The 22,758-nt window shown below is 38.9% G+C and overlaps 1 protein-coding gene and 1 long non-coding RNA gene across 4 annotated transcripts; one reads left to right on the top strand and one right to left on the bottom strand.

Moving 5' to 3' along the window:
* The first annotated feature begins 341 nt into the window (after positions 1 to 341).
* LOC130185766 (uncharacterized) lies at positions 342 to 4,593 on the top strand. The gene is made up of 3 exons (XR_008830201.1): positions 342 to 563; positions 3,944 to 4,043; positions 4,204 to 4,593. It is a non-coding gene; the product is annotated as an uncharacterized LOC130185766 (long non-coding RNA).
* A 2,136-nt stretch (positions 4,594 to 6,729) lies between these two features.
* Positions 6,730 to 14,751, bottom strand: fscn2a (fascin actin-bundling protein 2a, retinal). Of its 3 annotated transcripts, none has more exons than XM_056400646.1 (5): positions 13,792 to 14,751; positions 10,264 to 10,420; positions 10,018 to 10,157; positions 9,744 to 9,938; positions 6,730 to 9,590 (listed from the first exon to the last, which is right to left on the bottom strand). In XM_056400646.1, exons 1-5 carry the CDS (start codon positions 14,612 to 14,614, stop codon positions 9,385 to 9,387), a joined length of 1,521 nt encoding a protein of 506 aa, XP_056256621.1. In that variant the 5' UTR covers positions 14,615 to 14,751; the 3' UTR covers positions 6,730 to 9,384. The 3 variants fall into 3 exon arrangements, with proteins under 3 accessions (XP_056256621.1, XP_056256623.1, XP_056256624.1); XM_056400648.1 differs by having other exon boundaries at positions 9,744 to 9,911; positions 10,036 to 10,157; XM_056400649.1 differs by having other exon boundaries at positions 9,744 to 9,930; positions 10,052 to 10,157.
* Positions 14,752 to 22,758: the final 8,007 nt, after the last annotated feature.

Below are 22,758 nucleotides of genomic sequence, written 5' to 3'. Positions count from 1 at the left end.
CTACTGTGACCAGATATAGCCTAGACAACTACTGACCCTACCCTTTTGTCACTATACTACCCATATAGTAGCACGCTAAACGAAAAGGCAGTTTACGATGAGGTCAAACCAGACTTAATAAATTAAAATAAACATTGAAGCCTTATGTGCCTACACATAATAACAATAACATAAAAGTCCACATGGCTTAAAAGATTATTGCTTTTCTTAATTATTACTATTAATAAATTCGGTTAGCATGACCTTGGTTACATCAAATAATTAATTAATTAAAGTACTTACACCTGTACTTAATGAGCAGGCACTGACAGCTGTCATACCGGAGGAGTCCTGTAGGCGGAGTAGCATTGATAATTGACGATCCTCTAAATGGAAAGAAGACAGTTCGGTGTTGTGTCGGTGGTAAAGTGGCCAGTAACCCGATTGGGATATAAGCTAAGAAAACGTTTAAAAGATTTGAGTTGGACAGTTAACGTTATATGATGAACAATAACGCAAAAATAACGAGAGACGCAGAGATGAACATCTGAACTAACAAGCTAACTTTAACATCAAGCTCCAAGGTAGGCTACGTGTTTAACAGTTGAAATCGATGTGATTAAGCCCTTTTTTTTTTTTTTGTCATTGTTGCACCTAAAAACAAACATACACACAATGAAATGAATTAAGCAGCCTTACAACAAAAATACACCAGTGTATCATAAGTATGTACCCCTTTAGCCTGGAGTCTGTATGAGGGTAGATTTATGAGTCTTGCAAATTTGGACACTACACCCCCCATGTCTCATTGTTTCTTGTAGTATAACTGCTCAATCTCTCTCAGGTTGCACGGGGACCATGGGTGAAAAGTAATTTCTGCCAGAAAATTCTCAATTGTTCTGAGGTCTGGACTCTGACTTGGTCACTACTCCAGGATATTTTGAAGCTATTACTGCATGTGTTAGATTCTTGGCTTTATGTTGTGTGTTGTTGTCTGACAGGAAATTAAATCTTTTACCAAGTTTTGTTGTAGATTGGATCTGGTTTTACCTATTTGATTGCACTGTGCAGAGACCCACAAAACCTTTCAGTGTAATTCTACACTTTTTGGTGTAATAGTTTTTCATGCTAAACAAGACTGAAGCAAACTAGGCAAGCAACTAGGTTTTAAAATTCCTCAGACCTCAGGTTAGTACACATGGAAGGTAATTATTTTACCTTCCATGTGTCCACCGTCTCATTGTATACTTATATCAGAACTGGTAAGAACAATGGACATGAAATCATAAAACTCAGATCTTAATTTGTCATGTATAGGGGGTTCACATTATGTTGTACAGCTGTAGCACAATATTGTTTCAGTATTGTAATTTTCACTGTTTGATACAAAAGGAAAACTTGCATGGTTCTCATTTGCCATGACTAATCTACAGGAAAAGTCTGTCTGATACAACAGTCTCTGCACATACAGTCAACCACCAATCACAATCAATCTTGATCAGTTTATCAGACAACCAAATTGATTAGTCTATAAAATGCCAGAACATAGTATAAAATATCCATTTTAGTTTCTGTGAGTCCAAGGTGATGGTGTCCAAGTTGCCAGTTTATTAGGTACATCTAGCTAAAAACTGATGCAGTCAGCTGTGCAATAAATCATACCTTCATTTTGCTGGATGTAGTTTGTGGTGCTGCTCAGCTGTATTGTGATATACTGACAGCAGCTTCAATTATTGTTCACTCAGTTTATATGAGTGAGAGAAGCCTAAGTAACAGAAACACTTCTACCTTCATGATTGTAGCTTACATTGTAGGACTGTTGTGTTACACTGCACTAGTTTTAGCTAGGTGTGCCTAATAAAATGGCACCTGAGTGTAGCATTGTCCCTGATATCTGCCATTTGTGTTACATGCTGTACTTGATGTTTTTGAGTAGCGCTGTGAAACAGCTGGGAAGTGATGCAACCAAGTTAAAGCCACTTCCGATATAGCATGCATCTAAACAATTAACTGATGCAATGTGCTGTTCAGTCCTTTTAAATTCTCAAGTTTTTGTACTCTGTGACATTTTCAGTTGGCAGAAAGTAGGACATAACCAAACTAAATTCTGTAGAGGTTGCTGCTGTTAGTCAGAAATACAGTAGCTATTCAAGGGTAGAATTGCCTCTTGTACTTGGTTGTGGCCATTTTCACAAATAACCTTATTTTTATACATGACCATCAGACATCAAGGAGAGGGAAATATGGATTTGTCAAGTGAAGGATGTGAAATAAAGTGTCTCCTGATCACTATGATCACTGCAATTTTGCAAGACCCGTGCAGTCTATTTGTAGTTAAGTTTCAGATTTTCAGTTTTGTCTCCACAGATGCACTGTGGCATGTAGGGAATTCAGATATTGCAACAAATAACCATGCATTGAAGTGGAATTAATTTCATTTCTGTGTTTAGTTCAGAGTGTAGAGATGAATCCCTGTGTGAGAGACAACCAGTGTCAACTGCTTATGTATTCATGAAGACTAATATATCCATCTTCTTAGACAGGTGACCTCTCTGTCACATGCAGAGTCTGTCTTTGGGATCATCTGTCATGGTTATTGAGTGAACAGTCTTTTATAAGAGTAGTGTTCAGTTCTGTAATAGGATGGACTTCTAATCAACATGATGATTTCTCACAAACACAGATGATGATGATTTTATATTATTTTTTACTCATTTCGTTTCAAAGAAGACAGACTGTACACAACACATGTTTTTATGAAATTCTAATTTAAAACAGAAGTGTTTGTCTGGGCCACAGTACAGAAAAAGTAAAAGACCCACAATTGTGTCTTGTATTGAAGCTGTGGCAGAGAGAATTTAAAGTTTTTTCTAAATCAGCAATTTTATATCCAAACAAATAAACAGAACCATAGGTTTATATCTTCACTGACCCCTTGATTTGCAGATTCTTTCATTAGAATAACTCAAGTGCTATCTTAGGTGGAAAGCAGGCAATGAAATGTCATGATGTGTCAGAGCTGTTGAGGCTCAGGTAATTATGTAATTTTTTAAAGTGCTCTTGAGTATTTTCACATGGAACATCAGTTGATGCAAACACATCTTATCTTGCAGACTTTTCAGAAATTTGCTTAAAATATTTGGAACACTCACTATTAGAAACTATTGTCAATAGTCTATTGTCTATTGTCTTGCTTTAATTTAACAACCATTTAAGGATGGAATATTATAAATAAAATGCTTGGTTTAATCACCATAACACTACTGCTGCATTATGATTAGTGTTTTAACAACAAGAATTGCCACATCTATTTTTTTTTTTTTTTTACATTTTGATGCCTCTGTGGCGTTGAAAATCATGGCTGGAGGGAATGGCTTCAAATTTGATGCAAACATTCACTAGGACTCAAGGATGAACCAACAGGGATGCAAAAACCCGTTTTTTGGCCATCACTCAAATGATGCATCTATCCAAAAGGTCAAAGGTCAACTTCACTGTGACATTATAATGTTCTGCAAAAACACTTCAACACTGTATCTCAAGACAAGAGGGGAGGATTGTCACCGTATTGCCTGCTACTTGACGGATTGGCAGAGGCATACAACCACGAGTAATTCCCTTCATTTCAGCAGATGGGTAATTGCATTGGTTTGCTGGCTTATTGTGAAGTATCAGTCTGAAGAGCTAGTGTTTCACCTTTGCTCTGTCACAACAGTTAGTTTGAACTTTCAACTTACATCCATCAACAGTCATTACAAATGCACATACAGTGCAGTGGACATGCTGTTTGAGATTTGTCTTGCCGGTATCGGTCTATTCTTGCTTTTGCATGTTGAGCTACAACAGTGGCTTTTGTCCACAGCTAACATTGAACCAGTGAAGCATTGTTGACATGACACAATATATTCCTAAGAAAATTATGTGTTGATGTTGTAGATCACTAATTCTACTCCGTTTTTTGCAGAGTCATTTGAAGAATGCAGGTCAGATGGACTCGAGGCACATTATATCCAACCTGTGGAAGATGGCGAGAGCAGCACAATGCACCAACAGTGAGTGAGAAGGTATGAATAGGAAAACGACAGAAATGAACTGTTCTTTGGTTCTGATAACAGAACCTGCTCTTTCTCCTGGCCAGTTTTCTCTGTTTACACAGGAAACCAATGTGTCATTCAGCTCACTCTAACTCTGAGTCTGTCTGTGTGTATATTTTGTCATTGGCAGGACTGCCACTGTATTGAGGCCATGAGCTGAGAGGACTTTTCATCTTTGTAGCTTTTTAATGGGTGGAGCTGGCCTTGATGGCTTTAAGTTGTTTAGATAATTTTATGGCTCTTTTTGTTACCTAATTAAGTTGGAAATTGGCCTATTTCAGCGGAGCATTAATTGTGTGTTTTGTTTCAGTGGACTCTGAGGCTCTTACAAATTTCAGTGCGCAGGGTTTAAATTGGGTGTTTGTCCCATTTTCAATTGCTGTATTTTGTCCTTGCACTCTACACCAATTTCACTATGGATTACAATAGTTTAGAATGGTAGGTAGGTGTCAGAGGTTTATCTGTGGCATAGAAAATCTTCCTTCCTTTGTCTCTGAAAGCTTCCAAAATGAAATGGCCCCTAAATATAATTTGCATTCCATAATATGTGTAGTTATGTTGTGTATTTGTTCTGTTTTCCTTTGGGATTAATAAAGTATCTATCTATCTATCTATCTATCTATCTATCTATCTATCTATCTATCTATCTATCTATCTATCTATCTATCTATCTATCTATCTATCTATCTATCTATCTATCTATCAATCAATCAATCTATCTATCTCCATTTATCTATCTATCGATATATCTATATCCTTCTATCTATATCCTTCTATCTATCTATCTATCTATCTATCTATCTATCTATCTATCTATCTATCTATCTATCTATCTATCTATCTAGCTATCTAGCTATCTAGCTATGTAACCAGCCTGTGTATACACTCAAAAACTGTGTGTCATGACTGTATTTGTTTGTTGTGTTCGTTTCACTGGAGTTTCGTGGCTGATCCAAGGAGCTGGCTGAACTTTGTTTAAACTTTTGCATAAAAGCTCAGCCATCTGTTTAAAACAAGCACTTGCTTTTAATCCACAAGAAACCTAGCACAAGTAGCCCAATACAGATAAATCTAGCCAGTGTTTTATTACAGCAGAAACATGCATATTGACCTCTAATGTTCGTGTTCTGGTTTTTATGACAGTCATTGCACAATTGATATGCTTTGCCAAAAGCAGAGTCTTTGTCACGTTGGAAGAAAGTTAATCTGTTAAAACATCTGCAGTTCATTGAGTAGTGTGCAGTGATCGGGGCTAGTGAGCAGGGCCTTTATGGGCTGCGATTTTCAAATAAAACTTCTGCCAGTGTAATTATAGATTTAAACAAGAAGAGGCAAAGTGTTAATTTAAAATGTGTTGTGCTTGTGAAAAGTTTAGATTGTGTGTGTGTGTGTTTATGGGTGTACCATTTTGTAGTGGATAAGGAGTTTGAAACACTATGAAGCTGTTTGAGAAGGTGATGATGAGGAGCCTGCAAGACTTCCTACTGTGAGAGCATGTCTATTTTTTTTTCCAGAGGGCATTTATATATTGTGTTCTGCAAGTGACAGAATTTAAGTGAAAGTGTGAATGGTGTGGTGGATTGCTAATAGGTATCTGTGCTTGTTGTCATTGCAGCAGGATATGGTATTCTCAGAGCACTTGTCACTGACTATTACTGGCTGTAAAAGAGAATGAATTCAGAGAGGTACACACTGCCACCCTGTGTAGCAAATGGGAAAAGCCTCACACTGAAAAGCCCACACTGCTTGGATGAGTTTATGGATTAATGCTGACAAAGATAGACTATGTTTGGGGTGGGAAATTGAAATTCACCAGCCACATGCTTGCGAAGAGTATGTTTTGGCAACCTGGTCACAATAGTTAGCATTGCTTTTGGATTCTGTTCTTGACAAAGTATAGGTCATATATCAAAAGTTTTTGTTTTTTGTATAAGGTCCTGGTACTGTAGATGCTGGCTCACCGTCAAAGAATACCAGTCAAACCATGGTGAAAAACAGTGTAGAAAACATGACGTAAATGTGGCATTTATACTTGTTGGATGCATTAATTTGAGGAACTTTACAGTTCAGAGAGATATGTTTTTGACGATACATCAACTTTTCCACCTTGGCCAAGCAATAAACTGTTTTTTGCAGTATTTTGACATCTCAAAAAAATTTCCAGCATTTCCACTCAGGTTTTTTTAATGCACAGATCAAACGTGCACATAAAACCAGGTGGATGGAAACTTGAATAGAACAGAACCATCATGAAATATTGTTAGTAACACCTGTGATTTTCCTACTACAAGTCAAAATGTCTGCTGTTGAGTCATTTCTCCTTCATGTCTCAGGTAACTAACAAAAATATTAGTGATAGAAAATAATACATTGAATTAATTATACTTTTAATTCTTAGTTGCAAACATCAGATGTTTGTGGGGTGTTTCTTACTCCTGCACATCACATTAGAATAATTTGATACATCTGTACAATCACAGTTGCAACTTGGGCTTCAGTGTCTTGCTCAAGGACACTTTTACATGTAGACAGTAGTAGCCAAGTTACCAATCACTGACCCCCTCTGCCATCTGAACTACTGAATCAGAGATGCCACCCATTTGCATAACACTGCATACAATTATAGTCCCGAAGTCAACAAAGATGTTGTCAAGTTTTTATTGTTATCATTTTCAAAAATCATATCAGCAAACAAAGTTAGTAAAACAACAAATATCTATGTATGTTTTAAATACATTCTAAAATATGGCCAGAGGCTCTATATAGAGCTGATACAGAATGCATAGGTGACCAAGCCTTTTAGACATTGCTTTCTAAAAAGTTTCTCTATTATTGCAAATTGCATACATCACACAATCATTGGTTAAGATATTATTCTTGCACTACTGCAGATTTTATTTCTTCCTGGGAAGTAATGACAAAGATCTACAGGATAAATTGCATACAGGTTCAGGTTGTGCTCTGTACTGCACACCAACATCTGTCTCTAAAAAGTGTGGGCAGCTTGTGCCTGTAGAAATTTGATGGGTATCAGTTGTAGGGGTGGGTGACCTGATGATCTTATTTCGTGGACTACCATACTTTGGCATATGATCTACTTTTCAGATGAATCACATAGGTTGTGTCATTAAAAGCTGCTGTATTTAGCTATTTAATTTTTGAAAGTTCAATCGCTGTTAACCAGCAACTGTAGCTGGCGATGGCAGTCCTTGAAGAGTTGAGCAGGAGTTCAACTAAATCTATGCGATTCAGATTGTGGGTTGCAATCCTACCCAAAAACATTGTCATATGATCTTTTTCTCAGGTCGCCCACCCCTAGTCTGGTGTATATAATCAGTTCAGTGAGTAATGTGACAGTCACAATATAAAACTTCCCTCTTTAAAGGGGCAGCACTGGATAGGGATCAACTACAGGCTACTGATCACATTTTACAAAAGTAGTGCTAGGTAGGTTACTTAGAGGAACACTCCATCATTTTGTGAAATACAGTCTTTTGCTGTCTTATCCAGAGTTAGATGAGAAGATTCATATTGATTTCAGTGGGAAGTTATTGGCCTAACTGTGCACAAAGACTGGAAGCAGAGTATAAGCAGATAGCCCAGCTTTGTGAAGTGAAACTTGGTTTCCAACAACTCCAAAGCTGTCTGAGGGAGCAGAGTGCGGACACATTGGAGCTGGGCAAAGTGAGTGTACAAAGCACTCATTTCACAAATAAAAATTCATTGCATCTTCTCATCTTGGGTGCAAGTAAACAGAGAAAAAGCATTACTTGTATTCAAACACATTTGCTTTAGCATAATGTTTTATAGGATTTCAGTTTTAATTGTATAATGAGTTGTCTCATTCCACTCATAAGTATTCCAGTAAGTAATCTTACTTGATCAAAAATATCTGTTATCAAAATCCATTATATTTTCTAATCTTACCACCCAACTCTGAACATGAGAACAGGGTATAATGGGATATAGAGTGCAGTATGGTTTAAGGCCCCTAGGCAGAACACCAGCGAAGCACTTTTTGAGTTCACCCCTGGTACATTAAAAATGATAAATAGTCCATCAGATGATTATATGTGCTCCCCCTTTGATTTCTTGCTTGCCCCTGACATGGATATATGACATTACTACTGACATTTCTCCCTGAACATGTCTGATCTCTGTATTTCTTTATGTATTATGTATCTTTATTGTATTTCTGTGTTTGCAGTGACGCTGACTTAAGTCCTCTTTGGATATGCATTGCTCAGCATTGCAAAGGTGCCTGATACAGTAGTCTATTTGCTCCTGTCCACTTCATTTGCTCTATATTGTGCTTTTAAAGAAGCTGTAAATGGTCCATTAAGATAAATGAAAACGCCACTGGCATCAGCCATTTGCTGTTTTTGAAGACAATGATGCATTACCTTTGCTTAGAGTGGCAACAATGACCACACACAATTACATCATTGATCATGTTGTTATAGAACATGTCAAAGTATTGAAATCATTTTAAAGCTGTAAACATAATGGGGTTGTTGAAAGAGGTTATAGATGTACGATCCAGATAATCATCGTCAAATAATGTCCACCTAAACCAAATGAGGTTATTTTTGTGTCCATAAATGGATATCCCTGTTTTTCCTGAACTAAATCTGAGGATGCAGCCACACTGATCTGTCATTCTCTGTGACTGATTTTCAATTAGTGTGTGTGACTGTTGTTGAGGACTGTTGTGTCATAAGAGGCATATCTGTTTTTTTATAGACAGAAAACCTGCAAAGGTGTTCTAACTTTTTGAGACACTTTGTGTATTTAGACAGTGGAATTTTTCAGAAACAGATGGATTAAAGATTCCTTTTTTGCCATTCATGGACATGCATTCTGAATGGGCTAAACGTGTCAGTGCGAGCAACAAACCGAGTTATGGAGCAACACACTTTGTTAAATTTCTTTCTGTTTAGTGAGTGACCAGTGTGGCTGCCTGGAAAGATATTATGTTTAACAAAATATGTATGAAACAATTGGGACAGTCACTTTCTTATACCATATTTGTGAAATTACACATTTTCACATAGTTTGTGTTGCTTGGTGTTGGCATTGTCATTTGAAAGACAAAACATTTAACATTCACAAGAAAAACCACACATATTTTCCTATAGTGTTCTTTTCTTCCCAATTAAAAAAACAAAAACAAACCATGGGATTGTGCACCTGGCAGCTAGTATAAAAACAGGCAGGAAAATGTTACCGGTCAGTCTGCTTCATATGAGCTGATACAAGCGGGTCCTGCACCCGCATCTTGGGCCTTCTTCGATGACTCTTATTGAGAGGATCAGTATTCCCAGAGAGAAGATGCATCAACGGATGTACCATCACCCATAAGTGTGCCACCCTGGTCCCCACGAAGGTACTTGCCATTGGTGCCCTTGATGGCGATGCGTCCATGTTCCAGGAACTCAAGGAAAAAGTCCTCTGACTTCTCTCCATCCGAGCACACTAGGCCACTGCTAGAGACATACCAGAACTTTCCATTCACACCTATAGAAAGATATAAGTGGAATATATTTCAGCCATTTGTTTAAATGAACAACTATTGTTCTAGTAGATGCTCAATATCTATTAAAACAGGATACAGATGTATTGATTGTTATGCGGAAATTTAGTGTGTTATGCACACATCAAAACACTGACTTTTTACATTGTAGGCGCCGTCGTTGAAGATCAATGAGAAAATGTCATAGACAGATCGATTTGCATCCAGAGTGTTGGAGTTCTTGTGGTGACACACAAAGCCATTCTCTCCACGGAGGATCAGCATAGGGCGATTGATGAGTTTCATCAGGAATAATTCATCATCACCTGCAGTGAAGGACAAACACTGTTCATCTATTGTGTATAGGTTTAAAAAAAAAAAAAAAAAAAGAAGCTGTACCCATGACAAATACAGCACTGAATCTCAAGTGGCTTGCTTGAAAGCTCTTACCCACGGCATCGCTGACTGCTGAGAGCTGTCCATTCTTCTTTGTACACACATACTTTCCATTGCTTGCCTTGAGTGCCACCCTCTGTCCTTGCCACTCAATGTCAAACATTGTGTTGACCTCTCTGGGGGAGAAAAGAAGACATGGATGGGCAGATGAAGAGGTTCAGGTAAGAGATATGTTAAAACATACAACAAAGTTCTACTTTTTAAGCTACAAGAGCTTCTTACACTTCTGTGGCAGTGGACTGGATCTCTCCATGAGTCACCAGAGTCCAGTAGGATCCGCCATTGGTCCTGAACATAGACTTTTTGCTCTCCTTATCAATCTCCATCTGGAAGGTCTCCATGTCTGTCTCCACATCCTGATTGGCTGAAATACTCACTCCTGGTAAAAAGGGAAAAGACAGCATTGACAGTTCAATAGAAATTATGGATTACCATATTGCTTCCTCTTGAATGCCATTTCCTCTCTAAGGTATAACCAAAGAGACTTGTACATCATACTAATCCAACATTTAACTACATCCATGAATCCTCTGTTCCCGCACCAGATAATACACTTTGCTACCTAAGTTTTCTGTCTCCTCTTGTAGGCAGCAGGTGTTATTAAGTCACACAGCATTTTATTTGGCAGATGGATAAAATGTCTCTGCTATGAATTTCATAAATTCAAATTTTTGTACGGAAAAACACATTACATCTTCATACATTAATCTGTTTGGTGTATTTCCTCAGTAATTTTGGTTGGTTGATTATGTGTGATATTAGTGACATACATGTTAAAAGTGCAATAGCAAATGCTAAAACATTTGATAATGCATTGACCAAATGTACAGTGTTACTCATGGATGTATGGCATTGAATCATACTTATTAAATCATGATTTACTGTAATTAACAAGTTGTAACTATAACTAACTAAAATTCTTGTTCGCTCCATCATAGTAGAACATATGCTTTGGTCACTTTGCATTGTAGAAATGGATTATGCTGCAGGAGTGGTTTGACATTTGGATGTTTTGCCCCCTTTTTCACCACCATGAAAACATGTCTTTATTGGAATACATTTCACCTTTGAAATTTATAGGAATTGAGTGTTTCAAACTCAAACTAGAATGGTATTCAGTAGAGTGCATACCTCCCCCAAGGTGAAATATTGACGAAAATGTCTGAAAAATGCCCTAACTTGCAACATTGAGGAAAGTGATTTTAACTATATCGGCACCAAAAATGTATTGAGTTCTTCCCTGGTTCATGCACCATCCCTCCACCAGGTTTGGTGCAAATTGATTCAGTACTTTTTGGGTAATACTGCTGAGAAATAAAAAAAAAAAAAACAAACAGACACAACCTCCTGGGCAGAGGTGAAAATATATTTTGAGCAAGTTAACCTATTAACCTGCTTTGTAGCTATTTATGAGCCATGTATGTTCCCAAACCTCAAACAAGTAAAGCTAATACAGAAAAATATCAAAAATATGCTTAAAGTTGTGCCTGTGTTTCGAGTTAGTCAGTCAGTGCCCTGTTGTCTAAATGCGAGTGCCTCACTTGTCACCAATCTAGTGTTATATACTTAATCCACATGTATTAACTCTGTCTGGTGGGGTGTGTCAGGTGGTGGAGAATTCACAGACACACAAAACTGAACTGTGTCTGCTGCTAGTTCAAATTAGATGCCACAGAAATATCCTTCAACCTTTCTCTTAAGCCTGTTACAACCCTAATCCCCCACAGTCACCCCTCCCTGCTCATTCGCTTGCTATAATTCCCTGAGTGGTGAAATGCAAATCTGCACCGCAGGGCCCACTAAGCAGCTTTCAGTGCCTTGTTCCTTAAAAAAATGTGAAACTGCCACAAGGCCAACCACTACAGTTAAAAATTAAATTCTTTGCCCCCATGTTATGAGGATGGAGGATGGCCACGTTGTTGAAATATTGCCCTGATAGTGACCTTTTTTAAGACAGTTTTATTCACGTATAAGCATAATGATGACTGCTGTCTAAAGTTAGTTTCATAACCTAGTATATTGTACAGCTAGTTCACAAATACAACAGTAAAGCTTTCCTACAGTATGGCTTGTAAAAACTGTTTTAATTTAGTTTTAAAGCTTTAAAAAGCTGTAACAGAACACAATTTGCTCCACTGTTCTCCCACATTGTTTGCTTGAATAATTAAACAGAACAGAGCGGGTCACGTCATGCGGTTGTAAAGAGTCCTTGTTACTGATATGTCTGACTATAGCTCTTATTTTGCTGCCACCTCATTGCCACACTGGCCAAGTATAGATCCTCATAATCTGGCGAACTTCACTCGATGGATGACAGTAAAGAGTGAGTAGCTGCGAGGCTTAAAGTCCATTGATGGTAATTGACACCCATGGGGCACAGATCTGCCCTGGAGTCATTTGCACACTGCTTAATCTTCAATGGACACACAGTGGAAATGACAAAGCCCATTACCACAGTTACCTCCACAGTATGACTGTCAGCCGCTTTGGATCCAGCAAGACAAGAAAGGCGGGGCTTTTTCTCAATAGCTGGTAAATGTTCCTGATTTGCTTTTTTTGTTTACTGTAATATAACTGAAAATATTCAATCAAATAAATCCAGGTCATTTCAAGTTATTCTTGAATGATTCAGTTATTTTGAATCCCTCATTACTATACACAGTGTGATATTTGAATTCACTTTCCACCCAACAGTGATACTGTTCCACTCAGGATTCTTATTTGTCAAAATGTATATCAAGTATCCTACTGTGCTATGTTGTCTAGCTATTTTACATAGGCTAAGGCTACACTCCTAGCTAACCTCACTCCACACTAATGTGTTTTACTTATAAAACGCATCACTTTTGCTATGTCTACGCCTGCCATCGATACTGCTCCAGGGTTTTTAGGGCTCTGAAATGGACACTTTTTGAAACGCTACTGGATAATCTACTTCCTGTTTACACACACGCATGTCCAGTGTATGTAAATGGTCATGTTATGTGTATTTTCAGGGGTGGATGGAGATTATTTATGATACAGAGTGAAAATGCTTATCTGGACAGAGATCGCTTTTGTTTTAAAAATGCTGTTTTAAAATGAGCCTCTGTTTTCTAATAGCTTTGCAAAACTCAGGGAAATGCAGAGAACAGAATGCTGAAATGAGACAGAAGACCACTGAAGGGAGAAGACTGCTGATCTGAAATTAACATTACCCAAAAGATGTAACAAGGACAGTGAGGGGAAAAAAACTAAACTTTTATCTTACCAAGAGGTTGGCAATGAGTCATTGGAAAATTTAGTGCAACACTTTTTTGCCTCTCTAAATGAATCTAAAAATGGTCTCACCTAGTCTCACATGCTAATGGTGTGGTAAAGTGCTCAAGGACTTATATAATGATTGCGAAATCATAGTGGAGGAAATTGCTGTTTTCTTCATTTCATCAAAAGAGAAAAGAGAGCCTCTGGAAGTAGTTCGTTATTTTTAGCTTACATGTTTGTGATATTGTTTGCATGACAATTTGTAACCATAAAGACACCTTTACCGTGCCTCATTTTGAAGACATTAAAGCTAGTAAGCTTTAGTCGAAAAGTCATTTTAACTTTAATGCTTTTAATACCCCATTCATTCTATCAGTGGAGCACTCAAATACATTTTCTGAATGAAGATATTCAGTTTTGTAAATATCAAACTTATCATTAGATAAGGAGGACATGTGATTACATGAAAATTTGCTTCTTCTCAAGACTGCATCACAAGCTGATTACCTTGCTTGACCGAGACAAATCTTTTATTGGCGGCTTGAAAAACTACTTGTGGATGGCTCTCCTCAAGATCAAACAGCTCATCTTTTCCAGGCTTGGAGCATCGGCCAGAACGCAGTGTTCCTGTGGGACCCACCGGGGTCAGATATTTCCCATCACAGTCCTTGAAGGCCAGCTTGCCAGATTTCAGCTCCAGTGTGAAGCTAGTTGTATTGGTGTTCTCCTTCACCAGTTTGCCATCATTGCTGAGGAAACGGCTGTCACAGGTCTTCAGGCTGTACTTTCCGTCCAGGTATACCAAGGTGACCAGGGAGTCCACTCCCCAGGGAATGTTGCTGTCTACTGAGATCTCTCCATCTGAAGCAGACAGATGGGCATAGCGCTTACGTGCCACACTGAGCAGGCTGGCCTGTGGGTGTAAAGCCAGATGGACGGCCCACAGCTCTTGTTCCCCAATGACTTGGGCAAAGCAGGACAGGTAGTCAGCCGAGCCTCCGAAGTAACGCAGGTAAGGCTCTGATTGCAGTGCCCAGCGACCATCTGATTGTGGCACAATAAGGAACCGGCAGTCAGGGTCAGGCTTCTCTGCCCCACATATGACCTTCCCATCTTTGTCAGAGCCCAGATAGCGTCCCAGGTGGCTGCGGAGGAACACTACTTGGCCATCTTGCTCATCCTGCTCTAAGGTCCAGATCTGTTTCTTCTTCATGCTGGTGCCTGAGGCATTCACCTTGAAGCCAAAGGCCTCAGCTGTCAGGTAGCGGTTCTCATAGTTGATGAGGCCAAACTGCAGCTTCAGGGCCCTGTTAATTCCGTTTGTGGGCATGCTTGAACAGGCCGCACGTTAAGATTGCGAATAAAGAGATCTAGGACAAACAAGGGAAACGGTAATAAGGGAAAGCAGGCATGAAACTGAAAAGCAAAAAATAAAGTGCTTGATTTCTCCCCTTTTCCGTGTCTCAAGTCGTAAATTAGCTCCACTTATCTCTCTTGATGGATTGTTTAGTGTTCCTTCCTTCCCTTGTCACTTTCTCTCTCTCCCCAGAGGGCTTGCACAGGCACTTGCTCTCTGTTCCTTAATGAGTTAGGATTAAAATCAGCAGGACACAGCACCTCAATCCAACAAGCTGCTGACGTCACATACCAGAGCACCAACCACAAGCCTCCCCTCCTCCCACTCCTTCCCCGGTACACGCTCAGTGCAGCTTCATTCTCTATCTCTTTCATATCTTCCCCTTATACTCTCATCTCTTTCTTTTCTCCTCCAACCTTGTCTTCCTTACCTGTAACTCCCACTGACACACTCATTTGTCAACTTGACTCCCTATTGGTTCTCACTCTCATATTTAGGTCCATATACTAGTAGCCATGCATCCAGCCCCAGGATTATCCTAGCTTTGATCTGCTGGCGAGCCACAGCCTAATTGGAAAATGTCCAGAGTAAAGGTGCTTTTGGTTGCTCCCACTGCTTCTCCCTCTTTTTTGAGTTCTTTTTCAAACAGATTTTGTCTGAGATTGAGTTTTTCATTGGCCAATTTGTGTAAAGCACATTTTGCATAACTTTTCTTATCCACAAATAACAATTCTCCTTCTTAAAGGCTTGATGTAAAGATTAAAACTGTATTAGCAAAGAGCCTCTGTCACATTGCATTTGACCATGGTTAATGTACATGGCTGACTGATTCAGAAGTATATTTTTAACTCCCAAAGCAGTACAAAGATTTCTTTATGAAAGTTATTACCCCAGTTTGCCACATGTAGGTCCAGAGGAACTCTATACCAACATTATGTTTGGTTCAAGTCCTCAGAGATAGGTAAATTTGTAAAGTCTATGAGCTTAGAAGTATTTGAATAACTAACATTTGAATGTACAAGAATTGTACATTCAAATGTTTCCTTCACTTTCACTTTGGTTAATTCTCAACCTTCTTCTTTCTAATCCTCCAATTATTCTGTCAGTCAATTGATAACAGAGGACGCAACTCCATGCACCATGACCTGTGTCCCAGTGCACGCCAAGATCAACCTTTGTAAGAGCATTACCACCCTCTTTCACTAAAGTTCCTGGGGGATGTTGAGGGTAACGCCAAGGAGAATGTATATTGTGAAGACCAAAAACACAAAAGTGTGTAATCCAAACTATAACACCAAACAAAATCCCTAGGGTTTTATTTCAACTTAAAAAATATTTAATGGTAAGTTCTCTCATCTATTAGCCTTAACAGTTAAAAGTGATTAGCATAATTATATCAGACCATATATATATATTATAGGGGTTAATATTCTAATGATAATCTAAGGACAAGGGTTAGAAATAACCTAAAGCTAAATAGACACACAAAAATGTGTATGACGTTGATGTGTGTATAGTAACTAAAGGACAGTATCCCTTTTAATTGTCAATGTTTATATCACTCTCACAGAGTGAGGAGCTTGGGGGGCCGTGTCTGACCATTCCCAAAATGAAATGTTTACATATATGTAAGATAGTTCTCTTTTGGCTGTAGAAATTATGATGAGATCAAAGGAAGAAGTCAGGTGAACAGTAGAGCGACACAAAGTCCGCGTAGGCCAAGAGGTCAAGGTGGATGGATTATTCGACAAAACGTTTGACTTTAACATGGGCAGTCAAAAACTTTATCATAGCACTGTCATAATATAAAAGGGTTAGATATTTATTTTTTACAGAGATTTTTAATATAATCTGCCACTGTAAGTGCGCTAATGCAGGAAACACTCCTATGGGTCGTATCAGAATCCACAACAAATTATCTATGTTGCTCTCTAGTGTTCTTTTTTTGTTTGTTTCTATCACTTTTCATGTGAACACTGGAGTAAATAACAATGAATGCCTTCCAAGAGAGAGGATATTGCCTCTTCCCTCTCTCTAGCATGGATAGCTTCTCACTCTTCCTTTGAATGTGGCTATCTGGAGGAACTAGAAACCCGCTCGATTTCTGACAGTTGGATAATCTATCATATGCACTACTTCTTTTTGAGCAAAACGTGACCCTAAGGCATGTGACTTCCTGTGGAGGCTAACTGGGACAGGTAAAGGCAAGTATGCTTTTAGCTCTTCAGAAAGCACATTATCGAATTTAGGGACAATAGCCTGCCATTTTGAAAGGAATACAGGAATAACAACACACATTTGGGAAATCTTTCCTCAATGGCATTCATAGTGTTGGACTTGTTTTTACATATGAAAAGTGACAGAAGAAATCATGTGAAGAATGAGAAAATGCTTTAGAGAGAAGTCAAAATCCTGCGTAATTATGACCATTTCTGTAAGTTGATATTATAGTATATAGTATCTAGCTATTCTGTTGGAACTGTGGGATTTTAGATCAATGAAAGTGGTGCAAAGTATTTCATCACAAATAAGGTGTTTATACTGAACTCCTGATCTAAGATAACGCTCCTTCAGTTCTTTAGGTGAGATTCTTTTGACTGTCACTTGTTTTTTTTCTTCCTTTTTTTTCCTTTTAAACCAAAGTATTCAATTTAATTATGTCAGCAAAAAACATCTCAAGTATTGAAATTCTTTGAAGTTGTCCAAATGATTGTCCGTGCCACTAGATGTCGCACTAGACCACAAGGATCTCAGACCAAAACAAATGCTTTGCCACACTTCCAGCTTCCGTTCGGCCACAACCAAACCCAGGCATCCACGATAAGTAAGCCTAATGTTATCATGATTTCTGTAACTGGTCAATAATGAAAACAGACATGTAACATTATATGCCCATTGAGTTTTTTTTGCATAGAGAAGAAGAAAAGCCAGTTCTGAGTCAAGCTGGAGCCCTTTAGCAGCTCATAGGGCTCTCCACCTTGGAAAAGCCAGACCAGTATTGGATCCTCAGTTGGCTTGGGAAAGAAATTCAGCATTGGACTTTTCCACTGGGACCAGCACGGATGACACTAATGGAGCCGGTAAGGACACTGACGGAGCCGGAAGAAAATTAAGAAACTTAATGGATCTTTTGATGATCCACTGGCCAACTGGGATTTGAGCCAGTGGTCCCCATGGCCAGTCTGCCTATGCTCTGGTCTTATGTATTTGTTGGAGGATTTTTTAGCAGAAAAACGTGGCTATTTCACTGGAGGAAATTCTGGAACACTGCATACTGCACTCTGCCATCTTGCGTGTGGGGGTCCCTGTGTGTTTATAATTGTAGGCAGGGCCATCGGTTTAACAAGAGTGACTCACATGCACTAACATGCATGCGTGTTTGGACTGGATACCAAAGCAAAGAAGAGAGAAACTCGGATCGCAACACATACAGAGGGGTGGTGACTTTGTTCTCTGCTCAGGACGCATTACTCAACTATATCTTATTATTGTTTAAAATCTTGTATACAGAACCTTTACCAACCTTAAACTAACAAAAAGCATAATAATATACACCAATTACAGCCTTGTCTGTAGTATCAGTAACAGTATCTGATTCTTAAACCTTGACAAAACATTGGTTGGTCTTCTCTTACTTTTCTTGAATTGTGGCATGAAAAAGCAACAACAAAAAAAAACCTAAAACTTTTCACACCCTCACATTAACCCCAACCCATCATTCACAAATAAAGAATTCTGTAAATAATTTTTCATGCATTTTCACCCTGTGCTCATTGGGTGGCAGCATTGTCTTGTATCAATACATAATGGTGGTTTACTATTACAGCTCTGTTGTGTTATCATTAATAGATTAATTACATGAATTTAATACAATGTCATCTTGCTGGTGTTTGTTTTTATTGCAGTCTCAGAATAAAACTGCAGGGTACTCTATTTGGGAGGATCCTAAATCCATTAATTTATCATTGATCCATATACACAACTTTGTTTATTCCCATAATGAGATGGTGGGCATTATTACCTGTGTCAAAGAGTGTTGTGTAACTTTGAATGTATGTTATGGCAGTTCATGCTTGGCAGTCCATGCTTATAAAATTGTTTACACAATCTGTGAAAACAATTCTGTGAAATCTGTGAAAACCATTGTATGTAGCAGCTCTGTAGGTGCTTTCTCAAGTCTTGGAAAAACACTCCAGTCACTTCGCATGAGTAATCTTGGAGACTACAAATTCTAGGAAAGATATGACTGCTTGTCAGGAGTCTAACAAAATATATCATTCAGTGGCATGATGGAAGTTTAGGGTGCAGTGTTTATGAAGCTTGAACCAATCTAGGAAATAAAAGTCAGGATACATTAGCATTTTCTGCATTGTTTCATTTTTTGAACTGTCCCTCAGAAGTGCAATACTAATATGACAGGATACCCCTTTATTTGCCAATCATTACATTTTTGGGGCATAAATGCCATCACTAGCTATAAAAGGTTCAGAGATTCTCTGTAATACAAGAGGAGAATGAAAAATACAGTTCACCAGTGAGATGACAATCACCACTGTAATGAATGTAAGTCCCTGTATAAATAATAATATTTTTTATATTATATAAAACCCAGTTTTGGGACACAGCACAACTTTCAATTAACTTTAGTTTTAAGTATTTTTATAAAATCGTGAACAAAGCGATTGATATGCATCCATACACACAGCAGTGTTTTTATGACTGGTTTGATTCATGTGCAGTAGATGGCAGTGTTGTACTATAAATTGTACCTAGTTTGTTTTCTCCCACACATTTGTTTTCAGTGGGGTTGTGCTGTGAAATTAGGAATATTTTATGAGAAGAATGTCCCTAATTTTCTCAAGCTTCCTATAAAAAAGGATTTACTTGGCTTGTTGAGCACAAAACTAAAGCTGAATGATTAAATTTCTCCCTTTTCATCTCCCTTAGCATCTCAGTCAACCAATCCATATATCAGTTTTATTAGTTAATTGGTAATTGATAGAACAGGGGCAAATATTTTACTTTGTAAGTTTTTAACAAAATCTTGAGTGTTATTTATATGTGTGATAACAGCAAGTATTTCAAATACAAAATGGAAAAGAACCAAGAAACTGTCAAAAGGTTGTACTGTTACTGTTGTGTCATGAGTCTGATGATCCAAATATTATTTAACAAATGAGGACAATCTTTCTTCTGTCCTTCAGATGCCCCTACTCCTTTGCAGGTCTGGGTTTCCTGGCACTCCAGGAATCTTATGAGCATAACTGCAGGACATTTGAACTGTGGTGGTCCAGTGGCCTGGCTAAATTGCATATTGTGACTTAAATGTCTTTTTAATTTTATTCCCTCTTTGTCTTTCTTGGTTGTATCTTTCACTCTTCTTTTATCTGGTATTTCTTGCTCTTCCCTCTCTTTCCCTTTATCCTCAGCTGGAGTTCCTGGTTAAAAGCAAGTCAGAAAGAATGATAAAACCTTTACTTTTAGCTCTAAAAGAAAATGATTGAAGGAGGGGGGAAAATGAGTGAAAGGGGCTGGTTATTTGTAAACACACACGGACATGCATGTGCACACATGTACACCTACTGTATACATGCACTCACACACAGATCAAATGGTGAGCTGAGGTCTCCCCCTAGGGCATGAACATGGATTAATGTGCCCAGTGTGATTATTTCATTTATAACTGTCCTGGACCTTTTCAGATAAGACCATTTTTCAGGTTGCCATCCATTAGTACCTTTAGACTGCATCTATTAGCCTGCCAAGCACTCGCAGCTCCATTTAAAGGGCCAGAACCCTCCCTGTTTAGCATGCATTATAAAGCCCCTTCAGAGAGGTGTCAAGGTTGTCTAGTGGCAAATTCACCCCAAATATCTCCCAAAGGGCCAAGGTGCAAATGTCTTCAATAATCTGACAAATAAAATGAGACTTTGGTCACAATTAAATATCATCAGAAAGGTGCAGTCACCAATTCAGTTGAGCTCAGTTCCTAAAATAAATGTGTTATTACATTTTGCTTAACAAATTTTTGCATTATTGTGCATCAGCATAAACCGGTTGCAGTTTTTCCCATAGGGTTGTGTCCTTGAAGTGTCAAAGAGTTTATAAAATCATAACTGTATAACTAGCACCCCCACTACTCATGTCCTATATACAGCCCACAGGTCCAAAAATGTCCTTTCTTTGCTCTGTTGTTCCCCAGTGGGACCCTCCTGCTGCCCCCTCTAAAACCAGCAGAGGAAAACGGTCCATGAGACATGCAATAAAAGTAAAATGTAAAATGGCTGCCTTGGATGGGATTCTCCTTCCTCAGCAGCTTGGTGCTCACTGACCCCATTAATCCAGGTGTTCATTCATCTACAGGACAATCCTCCCACAGGCCGTTAACGGCTCACCTCACTGTTTGCCCAGCCCCAACCCAGCCCAGCCCCGGCCTTCTCACTCCTGATCTACCCAGTGTAATGGGTGCTGCCAATGAACTAAGTATGGGCAGCCATATAAATGAGCCTTGGTAAATGTCAAGCCTTTAAATACTCAGTTGTAATGCCACATTTGTTTTGTAGGCTGTCATTTGTTTTTAGAGTGAGCCAAACTTGTTAAACCACCCCCCACCCCTCCTCATTCTCCAAGGAGTGAAGACAGAGAACTGCTCATGCAGAGAGAGAAGGTGGAATAACTTAATTGGAGGTTACATCGCTGTCAGTGCAATACATTATTGACAAAGATACCTCAACTCTCAGGGAAAGCATTTTGCAAATAGGTAAGGAATAAAAGCTGTTCTTTATTGATTAAACTGCAGACTGGTGGTCACTGTGTTTGGCCGTTTGCAGGCTGGGCTCTTGTTTTGATGCAGACAGGGTGAGCTTCAAGGGACAGGAGTGCCCATGTTAATGTCATCCATTGCTTACTGGCTCTGACAGCAGGGCTAATATAAAGCCTCAGCTTCTGCCATTCTGACAATTCCGTGTCCTTTTCCTATAAGGAGAATGATCATGTGAATTACAATGACAAACGATAAAAAATGTACTTGTGTGTGAGCACTATAGGTGGATGTGAGCTTGCATGTGGAGCTAATACTGACTATGCTTGTGTGTGTTTTTTTGTTTGTGCCTGTGCGTGCATATGCATGCATACATGGTAATTTGCAAACACGTCTCAGTATCTCCACATGTTGGTCTGTTCAGTCAAAGCTTTACATATAAGCTCTTCCACTCTGTAAGAGCCAGTCATACGTTGCATTGCATTCCTTGTGTCTCATTTTCACTGCATTCCCTCACGCAGAGACTGTAAACGAGTGATTTACACAAAAGTGAATAAATAATTTGAGCTGGCAATACAGTGTTTGCACTATTCTGCTCCCATGCTGGTTGGAAACCTTCAGTTAGTACCCGGTTTCTTTAAGAGGCTCAGAGGAGCATGTTGGTTTAGCGTCCCAGCAAAATTTAGAAGCATGGGGAAGTATCTAAAACAGTGCAAGGGGAAAACCTTTGGGATAATCATAGGTATGTTTAAACAAAACAGAAATTTTCACCTGCTTGTCGCCAAAGACAATTACAAATGGGAATCAAAGTCAGTGCTATGATAGATACTCATGGCAACGTGTGAGATCAATATCGGAACCGATAGCTAGTTAAACCAGGAGGCCAGCAGTTGGAATAAAGGGGACAATGTGTGGGAAGAGAGAGATAAAGAAAGGAGAGGGAGCCCTTATTATGTAGTGTGAACTCAGCCAAGCTGTATATCCAACGTCTGTCTCCATAAGCCCTGAGCACTTGGTTTGTGTTCATCCACACACAGAGATGCCATTTGTCCTAGCACACACACAAACACACACGCACACATTCCCCTCAAACAGACTACCGTAGCTTGTCTGACAAATTGAGCACATTTGTTCACTGGAGAAATTTTCATTGAGCAACTGGGTCTTCTCTCCGTCTCCTGTTGTTTCTCATTCAGAGGTTTCCTCCCCTCTTTCTCCGTCTGTGGGTAGATTGTTTACAGCAGGAAGTGCCTGGCATCCTCTCACTTGGCATTGGGATACAGTGACTTGGCTGGTGCTGGTAGCCCAACATCATTCACAGTCCCAGTGCCTGCTTCAATGCAAGTCATGTGCTTTT

The sequence above is a fragment of the Seriola aureovittata genome, chromosome 17, assembly GCF_021018895.1.
Source record: "Seriola aureovittata isolate HTS-2021-v1 ecotype China chromosome 17, ASM2101889v1, whole genome shotgun sequence".
Lineage (NCBI taxonomy): Eukaryota > Metazoa > Chordata > Actinopteri > Carangiformes > Carangidae > Seriola > Seriola aureovittata.
This window is presented reverse-complemented; position numbering and strand designations above follow the sequence as displayed.